At 41.1% G+C, this 27,174-nt stretch overlaps 1 protein-coding gene across 1 annotated transcript in view; it reads left to right on the top strand.

The window, feature by feature from the left end:
- Positions 1–27,174, top strand: part of LOC124776511 (intraflagellar transport protein 140 homolog) — a 249,038-nt gene that overhangs the window by 21,090 nt on the left and 200,774 nt on the right. The window contains exons 2-4 of the mRNA XM_047251534.1: positions 740–967; positions 10,519–10,643; positions 15,760–15,902. Of these exons, the coding sequence (XP_047107490.1) occupies positions 740–967; positions 10,519–10,643; positions 15,760–15,902 (496 nt within the window). The remainder of the gene's footprint in view (positions 1–739; positions 968–10,518; positions 10,644–15,759; positions 15,903–27,174) is intronic.

The following is a 27,174-nucleotide window of genomic DNA, read 5'->3' as shown; positions in this document are numbered from 1 at the left end:
CCAACAAGGCCTTTATCAGAAATACACAACATACACACTCACTCGCACAAGCACCACATGACCAACATACACACTCACTCACGCAAGCACCACATGACCACAGTCTCTGGCTGCTGAGGCCAGAGCAGCCAGAGACTATTGTCATGTGTGTGTGAGTTGCACTTGCATTAGAGAGAGAGTGTGTGTGTGTGTGTGTGTGTGTGTGTGTGTGTGTGTGCGCGCGCGTGCATGTTTGTGTGCATTTTTGTGTATGTTGTCTATTTCCGATGAAGGCCGTGTTGACAGAAAGCTTACTTTCTGACAGTATTTTTGTATTGCCTATCTGTGACTCAGCATCTCTGGTGTATGGTGAGTAGCAACTATCATATTTTATCCTGGATTTTCCATTGTCTGTTTTGGCATGGATTAGATCACATTTATCTTGTTAGACTTATAGATTTTTTTTTATTTATTTCAACACATGCAACAAACATGTAAACTGTGGAAAACAGTGCAAAGAAAAATATTTTAATGTTGTCCAAGAGAGACAGGAAACATTTCTAATGGCAGACTAATGTTGTTTTAGCCATATAGTTTAACATGAAGTAAGTTGTGGTTGTGACTCATGATGTTTGCACTGCAGTAGGTCTGGATTACTGGTGCTGAACAGGAAAGAGTCTGTGAGTTACCAAAACCTGCTGGAGTAAATACCATTAATTTTACTGAGTATGATGATAACATTGAACTCTTCATTTTCTAGGGTGAAGCATTACCTGATATCAGCTGGCCATCTCATCCAATGGCTCAGGTCACATCTCTTGCTTGGCATCCACTACGTAAAGCACTTGTAATTGGTTGGGAAAATGGAGAGCTTCGTGTGTGGGGTGGTGGTGATCCAGAATTTGTAACAGTTCAGTCACCACATCAGGCACCTGTCACAGTGCTGCAGTGGAGCCATGCAGGGGGACGACTTGTTTCTGCTGATGCGGTCAGTATTATGTTTGAACATTTCTATCAACAAATTATTGAGATACCAGGGGCATGTAGAATCACCAATTAAGCATAAATTTGGCATTATTCATGTTCATGAAAGACCATTAACTGAATTTTAATTTTTAAATGAAAAATAGAGGCAAGCAAAATATGTTGAAATTTACTGGGGGGATGGTTAAAATCCTCATAGACATGAATATTTGGCATTTTATCATTTATGTCCAACAGCAACAGATCCTAATCGATTACCATATTGTAAGAAATCCCCTGAGAAACCAATTTTGGTCAGAGAAATTATTGCTGGTATTTGATATTATAGTTACTTTTTACTACAAATGCACCTATCCTCGATCACATACATATTTAGTTTGTAGAGGAGCAAAGGAGGGAGTCATTGAATTGAAAACTTCTGTCATACCACAAAATATTAATGTGTCCTCATGGATGTGTACAAAAATTTATCCAACAGGAGGCAAGGTTCTAAATTTGTTATTTTTGATACAAATGAGTTTGTGAACATGAAAATGTATCATGCCCTCAAGAACAATTGCTACACCACGAAGATGATGCGCTACAGATGTGAAATTTAACCGACAGGAAGAAGATGCTGTGATATGCAAATGATTAGCTTTTCAGAACATTCACACAAGGTTGGCACCGGTGGCGATACCTACAACGTGCTGACGTGAGGAAAGTTTCCAGCCGATTTCTCATACACAAACATCAGTTGACCAGTGTTGCCTGGTGAAACGTTGTTGTGATGCCTCGTGTAAGGAGGAGAAATGCGTACCATCATGTTTCTGACTTTGATAAAGGTTGGATTGTAGCCTATCGCGATTGCAGTTTATCGTATCGCGACATTGCTGCTCACGTTGGTTGAGATCCAATGACTGTTAGCAGAATATGGAATCGGTGGGTTGAGGAGGGTAATACGGAACGCCATGCTGGATCCCAACGGCTTCGTATCACTAGTAGTCGAGATGACTGGCAGCTTATCCACATGGCTGTAATGGATCGTGCAGCCACGTCTCGATCCCTGAGTCAACAGATGGGGACGTTAACGAGACAACAATCATCTGCACGAACAGTTCGACGACATTTGCAAGAGCATGGACTATCAGCTCGGAGACAATGGCTGCTGTTACCCTTGACGCTACATCACAGGCAGGAGCGCCTGTGATGGTGTATCCAATGACGATCCTGGGTGCATGAATGGCAAAACGTCATTTTTTCGGATGAGCCCAGGTTCTGTGTACAGCATCATGATGGTCGCATCCATGTTTGGTGACATTGCGGCGAACACACATGGGAAGCGTGTATTCGTCATCGCCATACTGGCGTATCACCCGACGTGATGGTATGGGGGTGTCATTGGTTACACGTCTCGGTCACCTCTTGTTCGCACTGTCGGCACTTTGAACAGTGGATGTTACATTTCAGATGTGTTACGACACGTGGCTCTACCCTTCATTCGATCGCTGCGAAACCCTACATTTCAGCAGGATAATGCACGACTGCATGTTGCAGGTCCTGTACGGTCCTTTCTGGATACAGAAAATGTTCGACTGTTGCCCTGGCCAGCACTTTCTCCAGATCTCTCACCAATTGAAAACATCTGGTCAATGGTGGCCGAGCAACTGGCTCATCACAATACGCCAGTCACTACTCTTGATGAACTGTGGTATCGTGTTGAAGCTGCATGGGCAGCTGTACCTGTACACGCCATCCAAGCTCTGTTTGACTCAATGCTCAGGTGTATCAAGGCCGTTATTACGGCCAGAGGTGGTTGTTCTGGGTATTGATTTCTCAGGATCTATGCACCCAAATTGCATGAAAATGTAATTACATGTCAGTTCTCGTATAATATATTTGTCCAATGAATACTCGTTTATCATCTGCATTTCTTCTTAATGTAGCAATTTTAATGGCCAGTAGTGTACTTTAGAAAATGAATTACATTGAAACCTAATAGGTATGCACATTTCATTAGTACATCTTTTGATATTATTAATGACTACGGATGCCATCTTTTTGAGTTAAAGATCTAAAATTACATCCTCATATGATTAAATGGAGCATATACAACAAGTTGGCAAATAATGCCAGTAAATATGTTTCTATTTATGTATTAGTAATTTTCAGTTTACATTGAAAATTGAAAAACAAAAATATATAGGTAATAAATCAGAATGACAAAAAATATTGCCTTATAAGAACAAAAGTTACCAGCAAGAAATGTCATTCTCTACAGTGGTGAAACAAGAAACCTTAAAAAATCCCTTATATGAGTTTGACTTTCCCCATGAACCATGGACCATGGTGTTGGTGAGGTGACTTGCATGCCTCAGCAATACAGATAGCCATACCGCAAGTGCAACCACAATGGAGGGGTATCTGTTGAGAGGTCAGACAGACATGTGGTTCCTGAAAAGCCTTTTTAGTAGTTGCAGGGAAAAATCTAGATGATTGACTGACCTAGATTGTAAAATCAACCAAAATGGCCTTGCATTGCTGGTACTGCGAACAACTAAAAGCAAGGGGAAACTACAGCCATAATCTTTCATAAGAGCATGCAGCTCTCCAGGGTAGTTAAATGATGATGGTGTCCTCTTGGTTAAAATATTCCGATGGGAAAATAGTCCCCTGTTCAGATCTACAGGTGGGGAATACTCAGGAGGATGTCATCATCAGGAGAAAAAAAAACTGGCAGTCTACAGATTGCAGCAGGGACAGGGAATATTAGATCCATTAAATGAGCAGGTAGGTTGGAAAATTTAAAGAAGGGAAATGGGTTGGTTGAAGTTAGATGTGGTGGGGATTAGTGAAATTCACTGACAGGAGGGACAGGACTTCTGGCCAGGTGAAAACAGGGCTATAAATACAAAATCAAATAGCTGTAATGCAGGAGTAGATTTAATAATGAATAGGAAAGTAGGCTTGTGGATAGGCTACTGTGAACAGCATAGTGAATGCATTAGTGTAGCCAAGATAGACACGAAGCCCACACCCACCACCCTAGTAAAAGTTTATATGCCAGCTAACTCTGCAGATGATGAAGAGTTTGAAGAAAACTATGACGAGATAAAATAAATTATTCAGATAGTTAAGGGAGGCGAAAATTTAATAGGGATGGGGGACTGGAATTCGATAGTAGGAAGAGAAGGAAAAATAGTAGGTAAATATGGTTTGGGAGATTGGAATGAAAGAGGAAGCCTCCTGGTAGAGTTTTGCACAGAGCATAATTTAATCATCGCGAACACTTGGGTTTAAGAATCATAAAAGAAGACTGTGTACAGGGAAGACATGTGGGGACACCAGAACATTTCAGATTGATTATGTAATGGTAAGACAGATTTAGAAACTAGACTTTAAATTGTAAGACATTTCCAGGGGCAGATGTGGACTCTACCCACATTTTAATTGGTTATGAACTGTAGATTAAAACTGAAGAAATTGGAAAAGGGTAGAAAATTAAGGAGATGGGACCTGGATAAGTTGAAAGAACCAGGGGTTGCTGAGAGTTTCAGAGGGAGCGTTAGGCAACAGTTGAGTAAAGCATGAGAAAGGAATACATTAGAAGATGAATGGGTAGCCTTAAGAAATGAAATAATGAAGGCAGCAGAGGATCAGATAGGTAAAAAGACAAGGCCTAGTAGAAAACCTTGGATAGCAGAAGAGATATTGAATTTAACTGATGAAAGGAGGAAACATAAAAATGCAACAAATGAAGCAGGCAAAATGGAGTATAATCATTTAAAAAATCAAACTGGCAGGCAGGGCAAAATGGCTAGAGGACAAATGTAAGTATTTAGAAGAATATTTCACTAGGGGAATGGTAGATACTGTCTACAGGAAAATTAAAGAGGCCGTTGGAGAGAAGAGAGGCAGCTGCATTAATATCAGGAGCTTAGGTAGAAAACCAGTCCTAAGCAAAGAAGTGAAAGCTGAAACTTGGAAGGAATATATACAAAGTAGATTACTTGAAGTTTATATTATAGAAAGGAAAATGGGCATAGATGAAGATGAGATGGGAGATATGATACTGAGAGAAGAATTTGACAGAGCCCAAAAGATCTTAAGTCAAAACAAGGCCCCGGGAGTAGACGATATTCCGTCAGAACTACTGATAGCCTTGGGAGAGCCAGCCATGACAAAACTCTTCCATCTGGTGTGCAAAATATATGAGACAGGCAAAGTACCCTCAGACTTCAAGAAGACTGTAATAATTCCAATACCAAAGAAAGCAGTTGCTGACAAATGTGAAAATTACAAACAATTAGTTTAATAAGTCATGGTTGCAGATTACTTACATGATTCTGTACAGGAGAATGAAAAAACTGATAGAAGCAACATTGGGGAAGATCAGTTTGGATTCCGGAGAAATGTAGGAACACGCGAGGCAATACTATGACTTGTCTTAGATGATAGGTTAAGGAAGGACAAACTGACATTTATAGCATTTGTAAACTTAGATAAAGCGTTTGACATTGTTGACTGGAGTACTCTCTTTGAAATTCTGAAGGTAGCAGGGGTAAAATACAAGGAGCAAAAGTCTACTTATAGCTTGTAGGGAAACCAGACGGCAGTTATAAGGGTTGACAGACATGAAAGGGAAGCAGTGATTGAGAAGGGAGTGAGACAGGGTTGTAGCCTGTACTCGATGTTACTCGATCTGTACATTGAACAGGTAGTGAAGGGAACCAAGGAAAAATTTGGAGTAGGAATTAAAGTACACAAAAACAAATAATAACTTTGAAGTTTGCTGATGACATTGTAATTCTGTCAGAGACAGCAGATGACTTGGAAAAGCAGTTGAACGGAATGGACATTCTCTTGAAAGGAGGATATAAGATGAACAACAAAAGCAAAACAAGGATAATGGAATATAGTCTAATTAAATCAGGTGATGCTGAGGGAATTAGATTAGGAAATGAGACACTTAAAGTAGTAGATGAGTTTTGCTATTTGCGGAGCAAAATAACTGATGATGGTCGAAGTAGGGAGGGTGTAAAATGTAGACTGGCAACAGCAAGGAAAACATTTTTGAAGAAGAGAAATGTATTAACACAGAATGTTGTAGATTAGATGGATAGACCACACAGTTAATGAGGAGCTATTGAATAGGACTGGGGAGAAAAGAAATTTGTGCCACAGTTTGACCAAAAGAAGGGATCAGTTAATAGGACATATTCTGAGGCATCAAGGGATCACTAATTTAATTTTGGTGGGAAATGCTGGGGGTAAAAATCATAGAGGGAGGCTACGAGATGATTGCAGCAAGCAGGTTCAGAAGAATGTAGGTGCAGTTGTTATTTGGAGATGAAGAGGCTTGCACAGGATAGAGTAGCATGGAGAGCTGCATCGAACCAGTCTTCGAACTGAAAACCACAACAGCAACATGAGTGTAACTTTGATGCCGTTAATAATACTTTTCTTGTTTGCAAAATGTAGCATCAGATCATGGTACTGGAATTATTGGGTCAATTCCATGCCTTCTGTTTTTTTTAATGTTGGCTGGTGTAATTAAAGTCCAACAAAATGTGTTATGAAAGTGTTGCTTGTGGAAAGTGTAACCCATGGTGAATATGCAGTTAAATGGATGAAGCTTCCAAAGCAACCCTCACTTTAGTTGATAGAACAGTCTCAGCAGTCTGGGATTGAACCAAGGCTATTCTTGTCTCCCAGATTGACATGTTGTGTTACCATGTCTCGGAGTTGCAGAATTAGTAACTGTGTGACTGCATGTTTTTCTGTATCATTCTCCATAGAATCTGAAATTATACTAGCTCCTGTAGTGGACATTTTTTTAACCTTGAAATTTAACATTTTTCTTCTCTTTCCTAATGCAGAAAACTGCTTCTTCTGTTCCCGACTGTTGCTTCTCTTCTGTAACCTACAGCAAAAAATAAACAATTTTGATTTACAGCTTTTACTGGCCATCAAACAGGAACAACAATTGCTGGACCCTTTTAATTGCTGGGCCCTTTTAAGTGGGGGAAATTTAAGTCCCCAAGAAAATAAGTGATGTAGAAGTAATTGACTTGTGAAGTCTGAGTAGTATAAATATTGAAAGGAAATTTTTCTGAGTATGTCACTTGTAGTTGAGCCTTGGTTATAGAGTCATAGTCCTAGTAAAGCAGGATGGCAATGAACTCTGCAGAGTCCAGATAAGCAAAATTAGTCATACTAAAAAGTCCAGTGGCAGTGGTGGCTTAGCATAGCTGTCAATTCATTCTTCAGGTGTGCTGGGTATAGCTGGAACACTCCTCTGTCTGGTAAATGGGGTCTGGGGTCTGGAAGTACTGTTATTGATGTGGCTGGTGGTAATTGCTACATACTGCTGATTCACCTAGTGCTATTGTTAAGTCCTCTTCTGCTGGGGATATGGTGTGGTTGCTTCTGCTATTTCCAAGTCTGGGCATGTGAAAAACTCCTCTGATGCTAGGGCTGATGGGCTGGATTGTGTGCAGCTGTGCTGGTGGGGGGCTGTCATGCTTTTATTGGCAGCAATGGTGATTCTTGACACATGGAAACTCTTCAAGGGTGCATCTGGTTAATTTGTTACCATTATAGCCTTTGGTTTGTAGCTCTGCCATAGCTGTACTCTGAAGCTGACAATGATACCCAGGAACCAACAAGATGCCCATACCCACAAATGAAGACTTGATCTTGTTCTCTGAATGTATATTGGGCTCATGGCTAGAGTTTTCCAGGTATAGGAGGCAAAGTGATGTCCCTGAATGTCTAATGCGAAGCAATTCTGCTGACCTTTTTGTTGATGTTTTAGTACAGTATGTATGTTTTACAGCACAAAAAGTGGAGGTGGCTGAAATTTGCATTGCCCATCGTGTTACACAGAAGCTATTCACATTATAAAATGTACTGCACTGCTCATAAAAGTAGTGGACACCTATAATTTGAGTGCAGTTGAGGTAGTTACATCATAATGATGCTTAGCATGAAGCACACACCCTGTAAAAACACAAAAGAAACTCTGCTTCATGTTATTACTAGGATTTTAGACATGGAAAAGGCACCTGAAAGAGCGAGGTGTAGAGAAGGGAGGAACAACATTAAGAAATACCTGAATATCACAGCATTCAGCGTAGTGACTTTGTAGTCCATTAGCAATAGTTAGGTTGATAAGCAATTCCAGATAGCAGAACTCACATCAAATGCCACTTTCAACAATTAATTTTTATTTCAGTGTATTGATTTCTTTAATCTATAGGAAACAAAGTTATCTGAACAAACTATTCCTGGTTCTGTGTTTATTTGCTGCAGTAAATGCGGAAGTGCACCCAGCCAGCATACTTTTTATAGCTTTGCTTGTTACAAATCTCTCTATATTTGAAAGCAGTTCTTGAGTCAATGTTTCAGCTGATGGAAATAGGTAGTATTTTACAAGATGATCTTTTCACTGTAAAAGAAATTGTTGCCCACTTGAAAGTTGTATATGAAAGTGAAGATTTATTTGTGACAGAGATTAATAACCGCCAGCCACTGTTGCAGTAGTTGATCATCCTCTGGTCTTCCTGCATTTAGCTACATTATTATGATATTGTAGCTTCCCTATAGATAACACCATCATCCGCAAACAGCCTCATAAATTCAGTTATATGGTATTTCATTTTTTCCTGTTACATGTAATATACCTTTTTCTACCTTGTTTGAGCTGTGTGGTATGCTTTCAGCTTCATTATCAGTAAATGAAGAACTGAAAATTCATCATTCCTGCAGTATCGGTAGGTAGACTGAGTCAAGTATGCCAATTGACTGAAGTCGAGCAAATTGGAAAAACCAGTTGATGATGCATTGTTTCTTCTACAGCAATATGTATGAGTAATTCAGTAAAGCAGTCTTCACCATTAGAGAATGGTAATATTAAGCTGTGTCACTCACTTTATTATTATTAGCTATAGCACATAAGTACAGCGGAGTAACATAGATGTAACCTGAGTTTTCCGGCCCATTATTGGTAGGGCACTTTAGGTCTCATAGAAATCGCTTGAACTCTGAATGCAAACTATTTTTTAATTGAATTTTTGTCCTCAGGATGCATGTTTACCTATTAGCCTAATGTCTGTTAAGTTGCCTACATTTTACCAGGAAAAGTGCCTGGCATCTTCAAAGGTTAATGTTACATTGCTTCTAGCTTTGATTAGTAGACTGATTCTTTTGCCACAGATGAATTTTGCCAAAGATGGATTGTGTGAACACAAACTCTCATAACAGCATCAGCATGCTAAGAGAAGCTAATAATTACAGTAGCTCACTATCCTGCAGTGAATCTGCTCACTGGTCACAGGTACAAACAAAATCTTATGCAATGTAAATAACACTCATTGGCTTACCTTAAAAATATTCTGTGTTAACTGCTTCTTTAGTTGTTGTTAAAACCTAAATATAATAACTGTAGAATCATAAATCTTATTGTAATTGTCAGGGAACAGATAATTTTAGTTTAATTGTATTTTTACCATAATCATTGTCTTATCATCATTATTATTATTAATATTGTTATTATTATTGTAAAACAAACTACTTATCAAAATAGCTTGTGCTTCCAATATAAATGTTATGATATTAGGCAAAGATAACTGTAACAAATATTTGTGACAGGTTCAATCTCTGTACGAGACTGAAAAAGAAAGAAGGAAGGTTTATGATTTAATGCCCCGTTGAGAGTGAGGTCGTTACATTAGATGTGGAGCACAAGTTTCAATTAAAGATGGCTGGGGAAAGATATCATATATGCCCTTTCATAGAAACTATTCTGACATTTGCTGTAAGCATTTCAGAAAAATCACAGAAAACTTAAATCCGGATGATGGGGCAGAGACTGAACTACCATCCCTCTGAATACGAGACCAGTGTCTCACCACTGCACCACCCTGCATGGTCTATGCCAGACTGGGGCTCAAACCAGGTCACTTGCCATTCACAGAAACTGGCCGCAAAAGGCATAGATCTGAGTGAGAGTGAGAGTGAGGTCGTTACATTAGATGTGGAGCACAAGTTTCAATTAAAGATGGCTGGGGAAAGATATCATATATGCCCTTTCAAAGAAACTGTTCTGACATTTGCTGTAAGCATTTCAGAAAAATCACAGAAAACTTAAATCTGGATGATGGGGCAGATACTGAACTACCATCCCTCTGAATACAAGACCAGTGTCTCACCACTGCACCACCCTTTCAAAGAAACTATTCTGACATTTGCTGTAAGCATTTCAGAAAAATCGCAGAAAACTTAAACCTGGATGATGGGGCAGAGACTGAACTACCATCCCTCTGAATACAAGACCAGTGTCGCACCACTGCACCACCCTGCATGGGTCTGCAGTTCCAGTCTGACACACAGTTTTAATTTTTTCACAAATATTAATTGCTATGACACTTTATTAATGGCTAAAAGTATGTCACTCACGATAATTGTTACTGTTATTTCTATTCGCGAAGAAAAATTTAATTGAGTATTTAATATCTGCAAAGCCTTGATTCGATGTGTGTTTTACTATTTTCACCGGTAACTTTTTTTGCTCAGGCTGGTGCGTTATTGGGCTGGAAAATGGACTCACGAGGCCAGTTGCTGTCTGTTTTCCATGTAGAAATGCGAGAACCTTTGGGCCATGTCACTTTTCGGCGTCCAGCCCCAGGTGTTGACATCACGTATGTACCAAACTCTGCAGACTTTACCTTCACTTGGTTCTGTAAGTCTTCAAAAAGTAAAACTATAAGCACATATAAAGCCCATTTTAAAAATATGAAACTTATAATGTTAAAAGTTCATGCTTTTCTAGTTAATGACATCTCCTCATACAATCTAGAATTCTGTTTGTGAAATTAATGGAATTAAACTACTATTCTGCATGTGATTTGAGTTGTTTCCTCTGTTGGATGGTATGTAACCAGAATTGGTGTATTGCACTTCCTCATCCAAAATATATACTGTAAATGATTTTCAGAAAGTGGTTGATTAAATTATGACTATACATATATGGAAAATTAGAACTGAATGTTCAGAAGAGCCACACTCACAAGGTGTTTCATATAAAACTATTGCATTTTGTAATATATAGATTGACATTTATATATTACATGTAATCATTGTGGCAGCATATTTCTGACATGTTTCATGTGTATAAGAAAAAAAGGAAGAAAGTAGTGAGTCTGCTTCAGAGAGTGAAGGGTCTTTATCAGACTTACAGTAATTAAACTGTCATTGGATGCACTTCCTCAAGCAAAGGCCTATAATTATTCTGTGTCTTGTATTCACCGTCTATTGTTGAAATGCCTTCTGCCTAATCCTTGTATCCTTTTTTAAATCAGTTGAGGATATTTGTCTGTGTTGATAGCCACATTATCTTCTTCTTTTGGCAACTAATTTTGTGTTGCTCCATTTTAGGAAGTCACTCATGTTTCAGGACAATACTTTAGCAAGCAGTAATGTTATCTTACTCATAAATTTTGTTTGTGATGCAAACATGGTATACTGTTTTATTAGAAAAATGTAACTTGCTTTTAAGATGACAATTCACAAAAGACACTTGAAATTAGTTTAGGGGTAGTGTTCCGTCATATCAGTTCTATGTAAAGATTCTTTTAGGAACAAGAGTGAGTGTGTATAAGTATGGTATAGTTCATTACTACATCAGTAAAGTAATATGAGAAACAATTGATATATTGACATGGAAAGTTCGTAAGACGAGTTACATTTTAGAAGAGAAGGAAAAATATTTATGAGCATGTTAAAAAGGTGTTTTGTGTGTATAAACTTGTAACAAGCCATACAAAACTCATACGCAACACTATAACTCAAGTAATACGAGCTAAACAAGTTCATCATATCAACAGCAGAAACTTTAATGAAATAGACAAGTTGTACATGCACTTTCTAATTTGCAAAATGAATGATATTTTTCATTAATAAAATAAGGGAAAGGCAACCGCTTACTTATAGTGGATTGATGTGTGGAACACAGAAACACATAACAGTAAACAGCATTCACTCTATGTTTCGGGCACTAGCTCTTTTTCTAGCAATAGTACACCAAAAGTCATACTCTTATGGCCATGGCAAGACTAATTATTGATACTTGATTACTGAAAGCAGTTGCCTGAGCTGATGAAGGTGAGGAGGATGTGGGGAAGGACCTAATATGGGGGTAGCAGGAAAGAGGCAGGTCTTTGGACAGATGACTCTGCAGCCACACAAGATGAAAGGAGTACAGAGGGTACAACAAAAAAAGATGTAAGGAGAGGGAGGAAGGGGGGGGGGGGCTGTTGGGATAAAAATGGTGACAAGGGAAAAATGAGAGAAAGCTGAAGATGAAGAGGGAGAAAGGGAGAGGGGTTGAAAACATGGGAGAGGAGAGGGAGAGGGGGGGGGGGCAGGCAGACAGACAGACAGAGGGAAAATGCCTGCTTGGAAAGGGGAGAGGGAGAGGAAGAGGGAAGAGTGGTGGAAAGAACACAGTGTATGATCTGGCTGGAGGAGGAGTGGTGTGGACAGAAGAGAGAAGGGAAAAGGCAAAGTGGGGCGGTTAGAACAGAGTAGCAGAAATTTAGGCCAGGAGGATTGCAAGAGCAAAGAATTTGTTGGAGAAAGAATTCCTGTCTGCCTAGTTCAGAGAAACTTGTGCTGGAATGATGTATCCAAATGGCTCTTGTAGTGAAGCAACTTTGGTAGTCATTTGTGTTGTGTTGTGCAGCATTTTCAGCAACTGGGTCATCAGGTTTGTAGTTTGCTACAGTTTGGCAGCAACCATTCATACGAGTAGACAGTTGGTTACGTATAATGCCCGCATAGAACGCTGTACAGTGATTGCAGCATATCTGATATATAATCGGGCTACTTTCACATATGGCCCTGCCTTTTATTGGGTAGGAAATGGCTGTGACTGGACAGTGGGATGAGGTGGTGAGTGCGTATATGGGACAGATCTTGCACCAGAGCCAAGCACGAGGAAACAACCCATGGATGGTGCCATGCAGGTATCCATGACAGTACCATGAATCTGTTTGTAGATCTGGCTTTCAGAAGTGAAATAAGCAAATGACCCAGTCACATTCATTTCCTACCTTATTCTGTTTCCTTTAATAACCACATATCAGTAAATAGTCTTGCCTTGGCCATGGGAGTGTGCATTTGGTATCTGTGTGGTTGTGTGTATGAATGTGTCTTCTACTGCTAGAAAAGGAGCTAGTGCTCAAAAGCTAGTGTGAATGTTGTTATGTGTTTCTGTGCTCTACACATTGATCTGCTATAGGCAATTGGTTGCCTTTCTCTTATTATATTATTGCTCCATTATTGTTATATGTGTCATTAAGAAATTCAAAAATATTTCTTTTTAGGTTCACTAATTGATGTTCTGGTCTTGAGAGGTGGACGATGACTCATTTTAATGACAAGTGTCCAAGGAATGCCCTCTCTTTGTAATCTCCTATGTTTTCAGGTTGCTGAATGTAAAGAATACCTTTATGAACATAAAGTGATATTTTAATATCCTGACAAAGAGAAGGTGCACATTTTCAAAGTGGTTGTATTCAGGTATTGGTTACTTGCCCTTGTCACATTTTGGAAATTTTTGGACGCCATGGAAACAACAGTGAATGATTGTACCAAGACTCTAATACTTGAGCTAACACCACATGGAGAGCTGCATAGAGTTAAATATTTTGTGTAACACCTTAGAGGCTTCACCATGCCAATTACATGGTTCATTGTTATGTTGTCTTCCAAGAAACTGATTTTCAATTTTTATATGATTTACATGCTTTCTCCTGTCAACACCACAGTTGTAAAAGAAAGTTTATTTCATCGAAGTATGTTCCATCTTTGTAACTATACGAAAGACAGTTGGGTTTTTGCCATACACGTTTTGCTTCTTTTAGTTATGAAACATATACAGTGACCTGTAATACATTTCTGTTTTTACGTATATAATAAATGCATTATATAGTAGTTACAAGCATGTTACCATGTTATGTTTTCTCCTGTTTTTATCTTGTTTTTCAGGACAAAAAAAAGAGAAAAATATGAAAAAATGTAACATAGTAACATACTTGTAACTACTATATGATACGTTTATTATATATACCCTGATCAGCCAGAATATTATAACCACCTACGTAAGTGCCAGTATGTCCACCTTTGGCATGGAGAACAGCGGCAAAGTGTTGTGGCACGGAAGCAATGAGGCCTTGGTAGGTCACCAGAGGGAGTTGGCACCACATCTGCACACACAAGTCATCTAATTCTTGTACTTTCCTTGAAGAGGAGTGATGAGCTCTGATGTCACATTTGATCATATACCAGATGTGTTCGATCAGTTTCAGATCTGGTGAGTTGAAGGCCCAGCACATCAAATGGAACTTGCCAGTGTGTTCCTCAAATCACTCCACCACACTCCTGGCCTTGTGACATGGCACATTATCCCATTGAAAAATGCCACTGCCATTGGGAAATATATTAGTCATGAAGGGCTGTACATGATCTTCAACCAGTGTATGATACTCCTTGGCTGTCATGGTGCTTTGCACGAGCTCCAGTGGGCCCATGGATGCCCATGTGAGTGTTCCCCAGAACATAATGGAGGCACTGCCAGCTTGTCTCCGTCATGCAGTACATGGGTCCAGGAGCTGTTCCCCTGGAAGACAACGCATTTGCACCCTCCCATCGCCATGATGAAGAAGGTATTGGGATTCATCAGACCATGCAATGCTCTGCCATTGCACTTATGTCCAGTGCCAATGGTCACTTGCCCATTTCAGTTACAGTTGCTGATGTCGTGATGTTAACATTGGTACATGCATCGAGTGTCAGCTGTGGAGGCCCAGTGTAAGGAGTGTTCAATGCACTGTCTGTTCAGACACACTTTTACTATGCCCAACATTAATGTCTGATGTTGGTCCTACCACAGTTTGCCACCTGTCCTGTTTTACCAGTCTGTCCAGTCTATGATGTCCGACATCTGTAATGAGGGGTGGCTGCCCAACCCCATGATGTCTAGGCATGGTTTCACCATGTATTGAAGACACTCACCACAACACTCCTTGAACACCCAAAAAGTCGTGCAGTGTCCGAAATGCTCGTGCCGAACCTCCGGGCCATCACAATCTGCTCTTGGTCACACTCGGGTAAATTGCTGTCTTTCCCCATTCTACTCACAGATTGCATGCTCACTAATAGTGCATGCACCATGCATGTGTCTGATCATTCCTCACCAGATGGCACTGCTATCGCCTGGATGGGTTTGTATCGATAGTAGGTTGGTGGTCATAATGTTCTGGCTGATCTGTGTTTAAAAACAAACATGTTTTACAGACCATTGAATAACCTTCATTAGTAAAAGGAGTGGAATGTGTGTGCCAAAAAACAAACAGCCTTTCATTTAGCTGCAAAGATGGAACGTACCTCCATTAATTTTGAAGCAACTAAGAAACGACAGAAATCTTTTTTTTCCCCCTCTCAGAGATTCATAGCAATGCAAAAATGCATCCAGCAATAACACCATTTTTAATGGCTCCATTTTTTGTTAATTTTATTTTTTAAAGACAATAACAACAGTAGTAGTAGCTGTCAGATTCTGCACAGAATGTGGACCCACCCACGTATTTGATTCAGCATTCCATTCTTAAATGGACTGGGCATAAAACAAGGCATAATCTATCATTTACAGGTGTATATTTAATGAATTTATAAAATAGCAAAAAGAAAGAACTTACTGTGTACAAATTGAATTCAGTCACTGTGTAACATTTTTGGATCATCTTCTTTTCACAGTGGACTAGCAAAAGCAGCAGTGGCAGGTGATGAACATGCACTTGATCTCTTAAGTTCTTGGAGGCCACGCACAGCTGGAGCCAGAACAAGTATACAGGGTGCACAGCCTGAGAGCCTTTGCTTTTATATTGGTTCATTTTCAGGTAATTTTCTATGTTATGATGGTGGTATTATGTATAACACAAGCACATTAATTTCACTTTATAGTAAGTGTATCACATAATTAACTAGACTAAGTGTTTTTGCCTACGTTAATTTGACACATGGGTAAGGTCAGACAGCTAAGCGATATAACTGCTACTTTCAACCTTCCCAAGTGCACTGTATACAGGGTGTTACAAAAAGGTACGGCCAAACTTTCAGGAAACATTCCTCACACACAAAGAAAGAAAATATGTTATGTGGACATGTGTCCGGAAACACTTACTTTCCAAGTTAGAGCTAATTTTATTACTTCTCTTCAAATCACATTAATCATGGAATGGAAACACACAGCAACAGAATGTACCAGCGTGACTTCAAACACTTTGTTACAGGAAATGTTCAAGATGTCCTCCGTTAGCGAGGATACATGCAACCACCCTCTGTCGCATGGAATCCCTGATGCGCTGATGCAGCCCTGGAGAATGGCGTATTGTATCACAGCCATCCACAATACGAACACGAAGAGTCTCTACATTTGGTACCGGGGTTGCGTAGACAAGAGCTTTCAAATGCCCCCATAAATGAAAGTCAAGAGGATTGAGGTCAGGAGAGCGTGGAGGCCATGGAATTGATCCGCCTCTACCAATCCATCGGTCACCGAATCTGTTGTTGAGAAGCATATGAACACCTCGACTGAAATGTGCAGGAGCTCCATCGTGCATGAACCACATGTTGTGTCGTACTTGTAAGGGCACATGTTCTAGCAGCACAGGTAGAGTATCCCGTATGAAATCATGATAACGTACTCCATTGAGTGTAGGTGGAAGAACTTGGGGCCCAATCAAGACATCACCAACAATGCCTGCCCAAACGTTCACATAAAATCTGTGTTGATGACGTGATTGCACAATTGCATGCGGATTCTCATCAGCCCACACATGTTGATTGTGAAAAATTACTATTTGATCACGTTGGAATGGAGCCTCATCCGTAAAGAGAACATTTTCACTGAAATGAGGATTGACACATTGTTGGGTGAACCATTCGCAGAAGTGTACCAGTGGAGGCCAATCAGCTGCTGATAGTGCCTGCACACCCTGTACATGGTACGGAAACAACTGGTTCTCCCGTAGCACTCTCCATACAGTGACGTTGTCAACGTTACCTTGTACAGCAGCAATTTCTCTGATGCTGACATTAGGGTTATCGTCAACTGCACGAAGAATTGCCTCGTCCATTGCTGGTGTCCTCGTCGTTCTAGGTCTTCCCCAGTCGCGAGTCGTAGGCTGGAATGTTCCGTGCTCCCTAAGATACCAATCAATTGCTTCGAACGTCTTTCTGTCGGGACACCTTCGTTCTGGAAATCTGTCTCGATACAAACGTACCGCGCCACGGCTATTGCCCCATGCTAATCCATACATCAAATGGGCATCTGCCAACTCCACATTTGTAAACATTGCACTGACTGCAAAACCACATTCGTGATGAACACTAACCTGTTGATGCTACGTACTGATGTGCTTGATGCTAGTACTGTAGAGCAATGAGTCGCATGTCAACACAACCACCGAAGTCAACATTACCTTCCTTCAATTGGGCCAACTGGCGGTGAATCGAGGAAGTACAGCACGTACTGACGAAACTAAAATGAGCTCTAACATGGACATTAAGTGTTTCCGGACACATGTCCACATAACATCTTTTCTTTATTTGTGTGTGAGGAATGTTTCCTGAAACTTTGGGTGTACCTTTTTGTAACACCCTGTATAATTATCCCACCAGTGTTGTTCAAATGCAGGTTTCCATGACCTTAACATCCGGTGCCGGACTGCTGATCCCTCCAAAAGACAGCTTAGGAGTACACTTTTTGTTACTCAATACTATCTGGGTCTTGACTGTATTCATCAGCTACTTCAGCAGACCTATAACTTCCTATATGATTTCCGAAAATCATGTCCTGAAATGAGGTTCACTCTGTTTTATATTTCGCCTGTCCCATCTAGAACAGTGCAACATCCTGGTCAGACCTATGCTCCCTTTACAACCATTTCCCTGCCTCTCATTCCTGATGTAGGACTTCCCAATACACAACCTTCTGCCACCCACACCAGCCCTGTAACTGGCAAAATAACTACTATGAAAGGGAGAGCAACTGTGAAATGATACATGTCCTGTACCACCCATTATATAATCACTGTTCAGCCTTCTACATTGGTAGAACTACTACCACGTTATCAGTAATGATGAATGAGCATTGACAGAGGGTGTGTATTAGCAAGACATACTATCCTGTTGCAGATTTAGTATCTTCATGGGCGTGACAGCCCCACTACTCTACACTGTCGCCAGGGATATTTCATGGGCTGATGGTAGCTTAATAACAACCAGGGAACAGAGCGGCTTGAGAGGAGATGAACTCACTGTGCAAGTCAGTCTGTGGGAAGCAGAGCATCTGAACCCACATAGAGGCATGTGTGGCAATAAACTCAGCACATGGCTGGCCAACAACAAAGCACATGACAACAACACTCAGCACGAAGTGCAGTGTGAGCACCCGCCCACTCCACTTACTGCCACCTGCAAGTAAACACTTCTATCAGTGGATCTGCCCATACTATGTGACATGTGCACCCTCCATGGGAGGTTTCTGATCTACTTTGCTATGCTACCCATGCCAGCTCATCTGTTTCCATAGCAATGTTCGCTAGTGGGGATACTAAATCTCACCCCCCTGGAAAGGCCATGTAGTGCCAACAATGGACAGGCTTGGTTCACGACCTCCAGCACAGAACTGGTAAAGGTGTGAAGAGCCTGGCAGCCAACCGACCACAGATGCAAGTCGCAAGAGAGGTGGAAGAACAGGGAGTCTGCGGCAACACAGGTTCACCAGCTGCAGCGGGGACGAGGCCACCTCAACCTATGAAGAGGAGAATGAAGTGGAAGGAAAAGGGGATGGGTCAGAATCCATGTGCTACACTTCAACAGGTGGAGGCACAAGCCTCGCTGGGGGCCAAGGTCACAACAATGGGAGGATGATGGAGGGAGCGGCAACAGGGAAGTGCATCTCTGCAAGTAGGAGCCTGCTGCTGAAGCAGCATTGTGATCAACCCTGCTGCTCAGCTGACTGGAAGCTTAAAGCGGCAGTGTCCTAACAGGATGAGGGCACAACCAATTTGCATGACAGGTCAGCTGGCCCCCACCAACATTCACCACAAACTACTGCCAACCTTGGCTCATGACACCTGGCACCCATCCCTGCTGCCAGCCAAAGGACCAGACCCAAACTGCATCCCCAGGAGAAAAACATGGTGGTCTGTTGAGTGCAACTCAGGGAGCAACAAATCCAGGAGACCCTGCAGATGGCACCCAAACAAATATTTTGTGGGAGTGCACCTGTTGACTAGCGTCACATGATATGTAGCCAGAAAACCTGACAATTTATCATCGTGGGAAGAGGCAGACACAGACTTCTTCTTGAATGTACACATGAAGTGCTCCACCTCCAAGTTAGAAGCCAGGTGAAACTGGGCAGTAGTCAGATGTTGCATATCACTGCAGAATCTAAAGTCTTCAAACTGACATGACACAAATTACCTACTGTTATCAGACTCAAGCATCCTAGGGGATCCCTCAGTGGCAAGAATAACCAACAACTTGCAGTGTGGTAGTCGACAACTTGGAGGACAGCTCGGCTGTGTACAGGAAACTGGACAATCATTGACCACCAACAACAACATTTATTTCCTATAAATTGGAGTGCAGGGAATTCATGGGATATGCGAGCATTTGGCTAGCTGGGGTGGCCTGGGATGCTTCATGTCACGCGGTGTTAAACGCTAAGTTTAATCAGGGCAAGATGGTATTCTACTTGTTGGGCAATTTATGGTGGTAAATAATGCATGCTGACTTCAAATTATGATTAATCCTTTTGGTGAAGGAAACCTGAGGATAATAAGGTGTGGTAGTAAAATGTTTTATCCCATTGCCAAAACAGAATTGTCTAAACGACCTTGCCAGAAAGCCAGGAGCGCTATCTGTAAACAATGCCCACATTGGCCGAACCATGTAAATATATTAATAAAATGTGAAATGGTTATAAGAGCGGTCACACCCTAGCTAGGTATCAACCAAACAAACATGGAGAAGGTGACCACCACTACAAGAATATGTGAATTGCCTTTTTTTTGTCCAGGGCAGCCGGCCCACGTAATCAACAAACAATTTGTCCAACAGATGCTCTTCCCATTCCAACTGCAGCAATCCCCTCACCGGGGAGTTACTCAGTTTTCCTTCTTACAATCTCGGCATTCTTTGACTAAACCTCTAATGTCTTTATAAAGTGTTGGCCAGTCAGCTACTCCTTGACCTTCTCTAAGGTTTTATAAAGACCTAAATGCCCTCATACTGGAGAATTATGGAAGTACCAGAAGACCAGTATAACTAAGGTTCGTGGGAGACAAATTCTAGCTTCCCCAGTCCTAACCCTGCGGTTACACAGAATGCCGTTCTTCAGAAAAGTCACTGGATTCCTGTCCATTTAGTATTTGCTTCCTGAGTCCCCCCCCACACACACACACACACACACACACAATGGGTCTTTTTCTTGTTCAGTTTTCAAATTATTAAACGGTTGGGGTACCTCGGTAAGGATTGTACATACTAGGTGACTGACTGGCGTTTCCTCATCAAGACCGTGCTGTTGGAACATCCTGCTAAGGGTGTCAGCAACCTGATTATCAGATCCCTTAACGTGCAGAACCTTAAAATGGAAAGCTGAAATGTGGACTGCCAATCTCGCGATACACCCTGTCTTTCTCAGCCGAGCTAGGACCCAACAAGGGCCTGATTACCCATCTGTAGGTCAAATTCATGACGTTCAAGATAGAACCAAAATTTTTCCAGGGTAAATAACACAGCTAACGCCTCCAACTCATATACCAAGTAATTGAGCTCAGGCCCCTCCAGACACTGGGAAGCAAATGCTAACAGACACCTGATACCTTGATCTTTCTGTAAATGAACTGCCTCCACACCAGTATCGCAAGCATCAGTCTGGACCACAAATCTTTTCTTAAAGTCAGTATGGCTAAAACTGGTGGGTTGGCAATCACAGTTTTAATTCCTTCAAAGAATGACTGCTGACTTTCAGTCCAAATGAATTTCTCATTATTTCTGCGTAACAAATTAAATGGAGCAGCAAGTTGCGCAAAGTTTGAGACAGATCTGCAGAAAGAATTTGCCATCCCTACAAATCGGGCAACCTCCCTCTTATTTCTTGGCTGTGGAAAATTCCTCAACGCATTCCTGATCAATGCTAAATCAGTCCCCAGACACCGAATGGCCCGAAAATGACACCTGGCGCTTAGCCAACATTATCTTTGAGGGTTTCACAGTCAGACCCGCATCCCTGAGCCTGGATAGTACCTTCCAAATGTGCACAAAATGCTCTTCAAAGGAGGCACTAAATATGACCATATTGTCCAAATAACTGAAGACACAATTAAACTTTAAATCACCTAAAATTTTATCCAATAAATGGAATGAAACTGCTGCACTGGTTGACAGACCAAACAGAACCCAGTTAAACTCATATGAATTCCAATCTGTGATGAAGGTGGTGAGATGCTTAGATTCCTCCATTATGTTGTTGTTGTTGTGGTCTTCAGTCTTGAGACTGGTTTGATGCAGCTCTCCATGCTACTCTATCCTGTGCAAGCTTCTTCATCTCCCAGTACCTACTGCAGCCTACATCCTTCTGAATCTGCTTAGTGTATTCATCTCTTGGTCTCCCTCTACGATTTTTACCCTCCACACTGGCCTCCAATACTAAATTTGTGATCCCTTGATGCCTCAGAACATGTCCTACCAACCGATCCCTTCTTCTAGTCAAGTTGTGCCACAAACTTCTCTTCTCCCCAATTCTATTCAATACCTCCTTATTAGTTATGTGATCTACCCATCTAATCTTCAGCATTATTCTGTAGCACCACATTTCGAAAGCTTCTATTCTCTTCTTGTCCAAACTATTTATCGTCCATGTTTCACTTCCATACATGGCTACACTCCACACAAATACTTTCAGAAACGACTTCCTGACACTTAAATCAATACTCAATGTTAACAAACTCCTTTACTACTTTATGTGTCTCATTTCCTAATCTAATTCCCTCAGCATCACCCGGCTTAATTCGACTACATTCCATTATCCTCGTTTTGATTTTATTGATGTTCATCTTATATCCTCCTTTCAAGACGCTGTCCATTCTGTTCAACTGATCTTCCAAGTCCTTTGCTGCCTCTGACAGAATTACAATGTCATCGGCGAACCTCAAAGTTTTTATTTCTTCTCCATGGATTTTAATACCTACTCCGAACTTTTCTTTTGTTTCATTTACTGCTTGCTCAATATACAGATTGAATAACATCGGGGAGAGGCTACAACCCTGTCTCACTCTCTTCCCAACCACTGCTTCCCTTTCATGCCCCTCGACTCTTATAACTGCCATCTGGTTTCTGTACAAATTGTAAATAACCTTTTGATCCCTGTATTTTACCCCTGCCATCTTCAGAATTTGAAAGAGAGTATTCCAGTCAACATTGTCAAAAGCTTTCTCTAAGTCTACAGATGCTAGAAACGTGGGTTTGCCTTTCCTTAATCTTTCTTCTAAGATAAGTCGTAGGGTCAGCATTGCCTCACGTGTTCCAACATTTCTACGGAATCCAGACTGATCTTCCATGAGGTCGGTAGAGTTTTGTCAGGACTGGCTCTCCCAAGGCTGTCAGTAGTTCTAATGGAATGTTGTCTACTCCCGGGGCCTTGTTTCGACTTAGGTCTTTCAGTGCTCTATCAAACTCTTCAAGCAGTATCATATCTCCCATTTCATCTTCATCTACCTCCTCTTCCATTTCCATAATATTGTCCTCAAGAACATCGCCCCTGTATAGACCCTCTATATACTCCTTCCACCTTTCTGCTTTCCCTTCTTTGCTTAGAATTGGGTTTCCATCTTAGCTCTTGATATTCATGCAAGTGGTTCTCTTTTCTCCAAAGGTCTCTTTAATTTTCCTAATCAGTATCTATCTTACCCCTCGTGAGATAAGCCTCTTCATCCTTACAGTTGTCCTCTCGCCATCCGTGCTTAGTCATTTTGCACTTCTTGTCGATCTCATTTTTGAGTCGTTTGTATTCCTTTCTGCCTGCTTCAATTACTGCATTTTTGTATTTTCTCCTTTCATCAATTAAATTCAGTGTCTCTTCTGTTACCCAAGGATTTCTACTAGCCCTCGTCTTTTTACCTACTTGATCCTCTGCTGCCTTCACTATTTCATTCCACAAAGCTACCCATTCTTCTTCTACTGTATTTCTTTCCCCCATTCTTGTCAATTGTTCCCTTATGTTCTCCCTGAAACTCTGTACAACCTCTGGTTCTTTCAGTTTATCCAGGTCCCATCTCCTTGAATTCCCACCTTTTTTTCAGTTTCTTCATTTTTAATCTACAGTTCATAACCAATAGATTGTGGTCAGAGTCCACATCTGCTCTTGGAAATGTCTTACAATTTAAAATCTGGTTCCTCCATTAAGGGTATCTGATAATAAGCCTGATTAAGATCTAGGACCATAAACCAAGATGCTCCAGAAAGCCAGGTGAAACAGTTGTAGAGATCAGCCAGTGGCACTGATTCCAAGATCACCTTTTTATTGAGAAGCCTGTAATCAAACACAGGTTGGAAATCCTGTTCCTGATCTTTAGGTACTAAGAAAATGGGGGGAAGCATAAGGGGAGGTGGACGATCTTATGACTCGTGTCTTTTAACAAGCTCTCAATTTTGTGCTGCAATATCTTTATCTTAGGTTGTGACAAGCGATATGGAGACTGGCGAACTGGCGTGTCATCCATGACACGAATATAGTATCTAATGACATCTGTGACTCCCAACCTGTCACAAAGTATGTTAAGAAATTCTCCCAAAAGTTCTCTTAACTGTTTCCCTTGTTGACTAGAGAAGTGGTCCGCCCCAAGCAGCTACGCGTTACTGCTGGTGTCACGTCCCATCCCCATATGAGCACATGAACAAAAGGCTATTCGGTCGTTGGGGGAAAATTTGAAATGAAAGGTCTGGTTACCAAAATCGAACACCATACCAGTCTTACGGATGAAGTCATACCCTAGAATTAAGTCAGGCACCAGTCCCTTAACAAATAAAAACTTGATAGGCCATGAAAATTGACACATGGAAAGATTTCCCCACACTTCTGTGCACAGAGGTAATTCATGGCCATTGGCCCCCCGACATCTCTCAACCGAGATAATCTACATAAGTGTCCATATTCAATAAACCACTCGTAATTAAGGAGTGACACAGAGCTGCCTGAATCTAGTAACCCACACAATGGTTCATGCCCTGTAGCCAAAGAAAAGGATGGTAAGGTACACATGGTGGCTGCCTGTCTACAACTACACCACTCCTATCTCCAATGACGCAACCACGCCCCTGCCTGACATCATTTCTCAGTGCGAGGCATCTTTGTAACCAGGCATCCTCATACTAAAGGGTCATATGCACCGCATCTAAAACAAGCCCCTGATTTCATTGACCCACATGCTCTATCTATCACGCTACCTTCTGGACCGGAGTTAGGTAAGTTTTCATGTCCCCCATTAACTCATTTCGCTGGTTGTCGGCAAAAGACAATTTCGTAACAGAGTTAACAAGATTTCCTAACTCCCAATGTTAGACCTATCTTCAGGCCGAATACCCTCCAAGACATAAGCAACTAAATTTGCCTTGGGAACATCCATATGTAGTGCTGATGCTGCCTCACGAACCCACTCTACATATTTAAATGACGATTTGTGGGAGTCCTGCACGTGCCAATAATATCTACACTCTAGCTCTTTGCACATATGGTCTGATAACTTACCCTCCATGACCGATTGCCTCAGTTGCCCAATCATCTTACCCTGCTGTAAGGTTTCGGATAGCAGATAACTTAAGCTACTGTGTGCTAATGGGTAGAGTGCAATAAGTACTACGTGATGGGGGATCCTTAATGCATCAGCATGCAACTCAAACTTAACTAGCAGCCACAATACCTGTTGTATATTGTCTAAAGTTTCAATTGACATTTCCCAAATACTATTTAAGAGACACATCATCAGGTGGGGGAGCCAGGTAAAATATTCCGCAAATCAATCACTTAGACCTCGGCCAACGGGTCTACATTCGGCTATTGGGTTGTTAGAAACACATTCTATATTATTTGTATTAGCCCCACTTACTCATTCTAAAGCTGCAGTTTGGATCTGCAAATCAAACAAAAGATTAATTATCTGAATGACAGGTGCTAACTGCCCTGGGCTCGGTTCTGGAAGTTTAAGATCCTTTACTCTGTTGCCCAGGTGGACTAACTGTGCATGAATGCGCTTCACCTGCCTCATGATTGGTTGATTATTTTGGAGAAAGGAGAGATTTTCTTGTAACTGATTTAATGCTACCATAATAGTCTGTAAATTTTGGTTACCCTGCCAACTGTGCTGACAGAAATGGAGTATTGACAATGCTGCCAGTAGCCTGGCTGCCAACTCCCCAACCGTGCCATGAACATTTTGTTGCCTAATGCTCAGTTCATACTCAAGCTGATCCCATTTTAGGTATGAAATACCGGGACACTGACGTGGATCCATGGTGCGGCTGTGGACAAAAGAGAATAATTAGACAATGTCCCAAAAGAATAAAGTAGAAAATTTAAACTGAAGCACGTTGCATGAAATGAAACTCGTTGCTAACAGGTCGAAAACCTTGCTCTGCTACCAATGATACATGGTACTTACTGGAATTAAGGAATACTTGGAAGGGAGGACACACCGATATTACTTCCTTTTCACACAACCTGTTTATTTAACAATATATAACCATAAAATTTTCTTTGACTAAATGAACAAATTCGCAAAATTCTTTTGACCTTAAGCCTTAAGTTGAATCAGCTTTTGCAAAAGAAATCTGAAGTGCTGCATTGCAAAACAGCAAACAATATGACAATGATTACAAGACACCCAGACCTGCAGCCCGCCTGTTATCGGGTGAAACAGTGGCATTTGCTACCACACTGGACACAGTCTGTCTTAAATGCCATTCTCCAACACTTGAAAACTATATAAGCACCATAGATGACAAGAGTGATTTAATTACTCAAGACAGATGATGTAACTTTTAATTTGAAAGCTGTATGTTGAAAGCTTCGGGGGTTAAGATGTGCATCTGTCCTTAAAGGTTAAACAGATTAGGAAACAATATGACAATGATAAGGTTTAATTCAAAGCAACCAATCTCTTAATTTCAATTGGCAACCAAGTTGCGACTGGATCCCAACTCATCCCTTCTGACACAATAATGACCCAGTCTTTCAAACACAGCAGCGAACAGCTTAGTACAGCAAATTGTCCAGATTATAACTAGTGACTGAGAAATACAATTACAATCAAAGAATTAAACTGGTTAACATCTACATCTAACCACAAGGTCCCTCTTTTGTTTAATGGCAACTTGTGCCTTAGTACAATTGTTCCAGCTGTATTTATGACTAATAGCTGATTCATTAGAACATTAATGATCGGGTACAAACCAGAAAGGAAAGGCAGTGTAATAGTGGGATGAATTTTCAAACAACAAGTAGTGTCTTAGTACAATACTACGGCATATATTTATGACCAAAGAGCCAATCGAGTAAAACTCTGAGGGTCATACAAACCAGAAAATAATACTGAGGGTATGTAGGCAATGACATGTATCACCATGAGGATTACAGAATACTCCTCTTTATGAGTATGCAGTTCGATGGATCCATGGTGCATCACAGTGGTTACTGAGTGCTGCCGATGAAAGCCAGGTAGAAGAGGGCAGCCAGGCCACGAGCAGTTATCCAACATGAGCGTTGCCAACCAGCCAACGGCATGTTGACCTACTGCCTGTAGTCAACGCTGACCCCGGTGAAGTAATCCAGTATCTTCATTCTGCGCAGGCCCTCCTTGCGCAGCTCATGGCTTCAGCCGCTTGGACCTTGTGACCACCTTTCGCCAAGACACTACCGCCAACCCCAAACTTCATGCCTCTTCTCGTAGATATTGGCAATGGAGCCATGAGAGGGATAGTCGGTACTACACCTGAGCCAGTGACGCCAGACAGAACAGTCTACTAACTCAATGGTGCCACAGCTCAAGATGTTCTTGATCTGTCATTATTCTCTCAGTGGTATGCCAAAATGTACAATCC

Source organism: Schistocerca piceifrons, chromosome 2 (assembly GCF_021461385.2).
Source record: "Schistocerca piceifrons isolate TAMUIC-IGC-003096 chromosome 2, iqSchPice1.1, whole genome shotgun sequence".
NCBI lineage: Eukaryota > Metazoa > Arthropoda > Insecta > Orthoptera > Acrididae > Schistocerca > Schistocerca piceifrons.
This window is presented reverse-complemented; position numbering and strand designations above follow the sequence as displayed.